The 7,538-nt window shown below is 34.9% G+C and overlaps 1 protein-coding gene across 1 annotated transcript in view; it reads right to left on the reverse strand.

The window, feature by feature from the left end:
- LOC117107534 overlaps positions 1 to 7,538 on the reverse strand; it is a 25,625-nt gene that overhangs the window by 3,685 nt on the left and 14,402 nt on the right. The window contains exons 7-15 of the mRNA XM_033249235.1: positions 6,949 to 7,206; positions 6,589 to 6,720; positions 6,259 to 6,402; positions 5,663 to 5,791; positions 4,357 to 4,506; positions 3,872 to 4,189; positions 3,396 to 3,779; positions 2,839 to 3,087; positions 1,341 to 1,472 (exon numbers count right to left, since the gene is read on the reverse strand). Of these exons, the coding sequence (XP_033105126.1) occupies positions 1,341 to 1,472; positions 2,839 to 3,087; positions 3,396 to 3,779; positions 3,872 to 4,189; positions 4,357 to 4,506; positions 5,663 to 5,791; positions 6,259 to 6,402; positions 6,589 to 6,720; positions 6,949 to 7,206 (1,896 nt within the window). The remainder of the gene's footprint in view (positions 1 to 1,340; positions 1,473 to 2,838; positions 3,088 to 3,395; positions 3,780 to 3,871; positions 4,190 to 4,356; positions 4,507 to 5,662; positions 5,792 to 6,258; positions 6,403 to 6,588; positions 6,721 to 6,948; positions 7,207 to 7,538) is intronic.

A 7,538-nucleotide genomic window follows, 5' to 3' on the forward strand; every position in this document is an offset into this window, starting at 1 on the left:
ATCTTGAACCACTCGTCGGCAACGCGAAGAGATTTTAATCCCCAACCACGCGTTGTAGACGGGTATACGCGTTGCTTTATTTTGCGAGGCTCCCTAATAATAATAATAATTAGAGCTGTTATTTTTATTTCAGTTAGTTTTGATGTTTAAAGCCGATTTGAAGGGTTACTAAAGAATATTAATGTTAGCTACTTTTTAATTTGATATATGTATTGTGCAGCATCATGTGGATAACAGTTGTGTACCGTACTCGCGCGAATAAGTGCCCCGTTTGAATAAGCGCCCCTCCTAACATGAAAAGTTCCTTAAGCTTTTCTTTTTAGCAAGTCAATAATAAAATCAATCATGGGACTGTGGTTGTTGGCATGATTTGAGCTGCAGAGTGGAATCACATTCGTCTTAGGTCAATATCAAAATGAGGATATTTCTCTTGGACTGATGAGAGCTCCGACGATCAATGGACAGACAAATTTCAAACTTTACTCTTTTTACATTTGTCTATGCCTAGCCCTACTCCTTTTTCTTTTTCCGACCTTTAGCACATTCTCATCTGAGTTTTCAAGAAAAAATACAATGTATCCTGCCATCCTGCTAAATTAGCAGGATGGCAGGATACATTTCTCAATCGGTCGATGGCCAACAAGCTAACCACTACCCACCACCACTAATTGCATCTGCTATTCTGCTGTTATGTAAATATTCACGCATTCTTGTCATGAGCCATGTTCTCTGGACGATTATCTTTTCCGCCTAACCAGCATTCGTAATGTCCTTAAATAATCATTTTTCATTAAAAAAGTGCCTCTTGAATTTAATAATTTCCCATAAGAACCCCTCGATTTTCATCTATTTCCATAAGCGCCCTCTCAATTTCTCTGTTTTCATAAGCGCCCCGTTCGAATAAGCGCCCCGTTTGAATAAGCGCCCCTCAGAAAAGTGCAAAAAATATTTTAAGCGCCGGGGCGCTTATTCGCGCGAGTACGGTACTCCATTTTGCTGCTCCCTGGCACCGTCCTGAATGTTAATGTTATTCCCGAAATATTTGTATTTCAAGATTTGTATGTCTGCTAAAATGAATAAATTAAATACGAATTATTTGGCATTGTTTTAAACATCATTTGCCATATCGGTAATATTAATACAGTATTGGTAATTACTTTAACATGTATTATATGTTTAGGTCTGTTTCTGCTAGTGTTTATTAGATTTAATTGATTTTAATTAATTGGAAACTGGGCCGTTTAGACATTACAGTACTTGGGTAATATAATCTTAATCTAATAAATATAAATAATACGGAATGTAAATAATAAGCTTTTGCTATTGATTTTGATATTTACCCACTGAACAATCAGATCCAGTAAAACCGCTTGGGCAGATACATAACGAAGTTACAGAATCACAAACTCCACCATTGTAACAAACTGGACAGTCCAAATCACAAGCGGGTCCGTATTTACTTAATGGGCAATCTGTAAGACATTAGAGAACGTCCATATTTATTCAACTTTCATTTTCAAAAAAAACAAAAAAAAAAACAACAAAGGCACTATATCTGCATTGCTTCTCTCCACTCAGGAGTATAAATTGGTACCTGGTAGGGTTAAATGCCAAAATGTACCGGTATTCCATACACCCTGAGGGTGTATGGAATACACCCCAGGGATCTTGAGTTTGTGTTCCATAGGCATTGGGCTATTACCGGGGGTAGTAATGTGAAGCGTTTAGAGGCCTCGTTGGTTTTAATCGCTATATAGATCTAACGTATTATTTTTTAAGTCTTTTTTATAAATGTATTTTTTTTTTCCGTAGAAATATATTTCGAACATCAAAAGAAATTCAATTCAATAATTTTGCTCCTTCAAAACCAATTCTGTTATTATGAGAATGTTCAATATTTAAAACAATGGATTGGTAGTGAATCTGAAACCTTATCGTTCGAAATATAATGAAGAGCAGGTGTCTAAAAAAATTGCAATTAGCGAGCACTATTTTAATAGTAAAATATCATCATAACAAAGTACTGTAAATCTAAAATAGTAAAAGCTAATAATGATTGTTTTTATTAGCATGAATCTAAATCTGAAAATGCTAAAATTCTAGAGTTGAATCTCAGGTGAAGGAAAACATGCAGTAGGATTTTTTTTATTACAAATACATTAAAGATGTATTGTCCAATGCAAAATACCAAAACCGTCATAATATAGATCATTTTTGAAATTAACTTTCTCATTTTGATGTAAAATAAAAATTATCAATTGGAACATAGAAAATACCTGTACTTAAAAAATGTTTACCCATAATTGTACAGCGAAAGGCAAAACAAATATAGAAACACTTCCAGTCAATGGAACTGTTGCAGTATTTTCATTATAATTATCCAATTTAAAAACATGGGTACACATGTTAATAGTTTGTATATTACTAAAACATGAGCAAGTTAATTTCAAATTATTTATGATTTTGTGTCATTTTCAAGGGACAATACACTTTAACAATAAACTCAAATAACTAAATATTACATGAACCATGCAGAAGGTTGAGTACTCAGTTTTGCCTTGTGGTTCATTATGTTGGTACTTAGGCCTATTGCCTAAAATGTATTCGTGGTTAAGAATATGTTCTTGTGGGTAAATCCGACCTTCAAACGTAAATCCGACCTCCAAACAAAAGAGTATATTGAAGGACTGGTAACAGTTAAAAGTCCTTGGTATAAGAGGAGGGACTAACTATTGAAGTAAGTTTATGGGTTTATCCTATGTTATTTTATAATGTAGTATAATTGTGTTAATTACACTTTAATACTGTATATCGGGGAAATAAATTCAGTCAAGCTACCTTTTACGTTTAATTGAATAATTGCATGTTTTCCTTGATTTCGTTTCGCTGGAAAAAAACACTCATAAATTCCACTATCTTCAGTTCGCACATGCTCTATGAACACGGCTTTCTTGTCCTTCCATTGTTTTATTCCTTCACCGTTTTTCCGCCATCTCAGTCCGGTTGCGTTACCCTCAACGACGACAGACAGGACAGCCCTGTCACCAGTTCCTACGACAATTGATCTTGTAATAGGCATTGGGTTAGCTGAAACGCACAGTGATCACTGCTTATTATTGTTCAATTTTAATAAAAGCAAATTATTTTGAAGAAACATAAAAAAACAACAAATGTATATAAGCATGTAATAAAATCTTTTGTTTTATTGCATTTGAATTATATGTTCTAAAAGATATTCGATTCTGTGTTTAAATTGTTTGTGTCAATTTTTTTTCAATTCAACTTTTGCTTTAAATATTGGCAGATCCTCTACATACTTAATCAAATTTAAATAGCTGTTAATTAGTTTATTTTACACAAAAAACCCTATTGCATTTAATAAAGGTATACTATACCATCTCTGTCTAATACGACTATCGCTGACTTGCTCGGTAATGCCCATGTTCCCCGAATTTCAGTTGAAAATGCACCACCTTTGGCCTTAAACGATTCACCCGGAATCTTGGCGACGAGGGAGTGATAGTTATACTTAACAATGGTTTCTATCAAAGTATTCATTGGAAAAGCCATGGTTGGTAAAACATGTGACCCTGGGAAAGGACTTCCGTCAAACCAGGACACAGGTCGTCCAGTATTCCCCACACCAGTATCACAAGTCCGTCCCAGCAGTATGTTGGTAGAGAGGGCGCCCGTATACACGGCAATCTTCAAATCTTCTGTCTTATTTCCAATGTCAACAGCTGCAGGTTGAGCCATTATTGTTACTTCAACACTCCCATCTAAGTAATTGCAGATAGCAGTTGTAATTAAAATGTTGTTAATAAAAAAGTATCATTCAATGCATAATAAATCAAATATACCGATAACTTACAGTTGCATGCCATGTCATGGTACACAGTTGGACTTGGTCTTCCTCCAACAAGCTCTCCTGATACGTTCCTATACGCTCGGATGTATATTTCATACCTCCTGCAAGGATTTATCTGACTCAGAATTAGTTTTGTTTTTAGAGTATATTCTCCTTCTCTTTGTGCGCCTGGAGAGGGTGTTATATATCTATAGAATAGACGATATCCTGTGACGTTACCTAGGCCATAGTCGTGGTGAACTCTCCACTTGTCCCACTCAATATGCAGACTGTGGAAATTAGACTTTGAAATGCGAGGAGGATTACGAAGAGCAGGGATTGCTGCAATAGAACACACAGAAAAATATAGTTAAATATTATATATTATTATTATAAAAGTGCATATTATTTCATGTAATTTTGTGTAATAAATATTCAAATATCGTTACGTCACCAGTGATAGATTTCATATATAATATTATACTTCTTGTTGGTTAAAAACTACTTACGAAATTGGCAGTCATCACCTCCCCAGCCTTCTTGACAGCCAAGGGGACATGTTCCATTCTTGTAACATTTTTCCGTCAAAAAACAGTGACATTTATACTGACATAATGTACCATAAAAACCATTGGGGCATGGGGTCGAATCCTCGTATTCTGTAATACAATAATTAGTCTCACATGCTCAATGGCGTAGGAATTCCATGTTTCTTGAGATAAACTATATCGGTAACACATAATATTTTAAGATAGCTTATCTGGGAAACAAGCTTCCTGGGACTTTGCCACGGATCACACTAGGCACTAGTTCCCACCTTCCCTAGCCTTGGCTTTGGCATACGAACTTTGGTTGACAAATCGCAGGCAATTAAGTGTTGCATTGGGGGCCCGTGATCACCTAGCTACGCCGCTACACATGCTTGTTTCCGCGCTCAACTAGACTCATTTTGAAGAAATGACAATTAAACGCTCCCATTTTTTTTCTGTGTATGTCACTAACTTTTAGACAGATATGATACCGTGCTAGCCTTCAAAAATAGTTTAGCCTCTGACTCTTGCCACAGACTTTTGTCATGTTGCTTTTGAGGTTCCAGGATATTTTTGTCTGAATCAAAAAATGAAATGAATTCGAAATAAATCTGAGAAAACTCATGGTTTTGCTTCTTCTGCAACAAAAAGCCACTCTGAATTCTTAAGGCTTCAACCTAGTTTAGACCTAATTGTTTCGCAATCCGTTTGGACGGTAATATTTATTAAATTATATATATAATCATAATAATTCAATCAATTTATTAATTAAATAGTCTTAATCATATTTTCAACCTAGTTTAGACCTAATTGTTTCGCAATCGTTTGTACGGTAATATTTATCAAATTATGTATATAAACCATAATAATTCAATCAATTCATTAATTAAATAGTCTTAATCATATTTTTGAAGTCATAAATAAATATTTTTAATATAGATTGTAATATAGATTAATAATTAATTATTTTAATTGTATAGGGCTTTTTATATATTTGTTATAACACTTTCTATTGTGTGCAATATTCATGTTACTTCATGTTTAAGGGGCAGCTGACTCGTTTGAGTTACATTAACTTATTTGCTTTGCTGTCCCTGACCTTCTTTTTGTTGTTTCTTGATGTTATTGTGCTTTTTATTGTTTATAGTCAAATAAATAAATGAAAATTAAATGAAATGAAAAAATACCATTTATTCACATAGTATTGATTCAATAATTCAGTTTCGTCATTAGTAATGTTTGAGGCAACGGTAATTGTCTTCACAACTATGTACACATTGGATACCTTGACATTGTGGTCCCTCAAAGCCGTCATCACAAGTGATGTTCCAACATCCCATCGACCTGTCACACGCACTGAACTTGCAATGACAAGTGCTTCTACAGTCTGCACCGAACGTACCGTAAGGACACACTTATAACAATAATACATTATTTAAATGAACATTAGACAACTTTACAAATATTTTAATTAGAAATATTGTTAATTTATTTATATAAATACTTCATCTATATCAAGCAAATAAGGTTTTAAGGGAAAGAATCCTCAGAATGGAACAGTTTGCCCTACCTATTATTATTATTAATAGAGAGCAGCGTTGGAAGAGAACTGCCTACCAACATGTAACAGTCACTTTTCTTCAAAATGCAGGGGCGTATTTAGAGGGTGGGCTAAACAGGCTTGACATGCGTGCTGTTTATGACTGAAATAATACCACGAGTAAGTAAAAGACCTCTGAAAAATAAATTATAGTTTATCAACCATTCCTGAGTCATGTGTGGACTGTACTCCCATAGTGGGACTGGTGTCGATTCAATCTATCTGAAAATGTTTGGTAGTATCCCTTCCTAACAAAAAAAAAGAACAATATATTGTCGTACATTCTTTACAGTCATGTCCTTTGTATCCAGCCATACACGAGCAACCCATTGGTTCAGGTAAACAGAACAAAATGCCATCACACCCCCTGTTTGATGTACTACACATTGATGAGCAGGAACGTCCCCAGTTATTATCTCCACACGCTAAAATTGCAAAATACATCATAGACTAGTGCGCATGGAAATATTCGAGATTCATACTTAAAAACCGTAACATTATAATTTGAAAATAGGAAATCATAGTAAAGCTACGGTGTTAGTATATAAATAAGCCTTTCTGTGGTAAAACATCTTAACTTGCATAAATGATTAAAGTCAAAGATAACATACGTTCACTACATTCGTCGCCCATGTACCCAGGACGACAAACACAGTCCCTTGTGTTTGGATGGCATACACCTCCATTGTAACAAACTGGACAGTCTTTGTCGCACTCGGCGCCCCATTTTGGAGACGGACATCCTAAATGAAAAATTATTAAATTACAAACTGAAAATGCACACGCTTGCATCGTGATTTAACCGAAACTGAATAGTGATAATTAATGTATTAATATTTCTAGAGCTAAGAACTATGTTACTCATACTTTTATTAGTCAAGTTATCCGGAAACAAAGAATGATTACAATCTTGATTCGAAAGAAATTGTAAAAAGTTCTTGTAATTTAGGTATAATCTGTTGAGAAGTTACCTCTTACAATGAGTTGAGTAAAACTCTGAAGCCCTAACTCCCTTTCCCCATCAAAGTAACACTCGTATACTCCGCCATCTTTAGTTCTAACACTTTCAATAATTACTTTAGTCTTGCCATTCCAGTTGCTTATTATTTCTCCTCCGTTATGGCGCCAACGGAGTATGTCGACATTTGTATTGCGTTCGATTTCCGTCTCAAGTTCAACTCGTTCGCCGACACCTGCGACTATAGTAGTACTCGTGGACCGAACGTTTGCTGTTTGTATAAAAACATGTATAACTTTGATAATGTTGCAATTAACAACGATTCAAATGTGATTATAATGTTTTGAAATTGAAAAATGACATCTTATCCGTCTTTATATACTGTCATTTTTGTTTTTATATATTGTGGCTTGTTTAAGGGCTTAATAGAAGGCAGTTTGTGACACTCGATAATAACATTCAATCGTTGGTATTTCATTTTAGCATAACAATGAAATATGTAAATGTTAGTGGACCACTATTAACGGCGGCGGAACGTTTTTGAACGTGGGGGGGGGGAATTTTATAAGGTCCAATATCCAATCTTGGCTGGGGGGCCAGGGC

The sequence above is a fragment of the Anneissia japonica genome, unplaced genomic scaffold (assembly GCF_011630105.1).
Source record: "Anneissia japonica isolate Jap-2015-1 unplaced genomic scaffold, ASM1163010v1 scaffold287722_len911783_cov160, whole genome shotgun sequence".
Lineage (NCBI taxonomy): Eukaryota > Metazoa > Echinodermata > Crinoidea > Comatulida > Comatulidae > Anneissia > Anneissia japonica.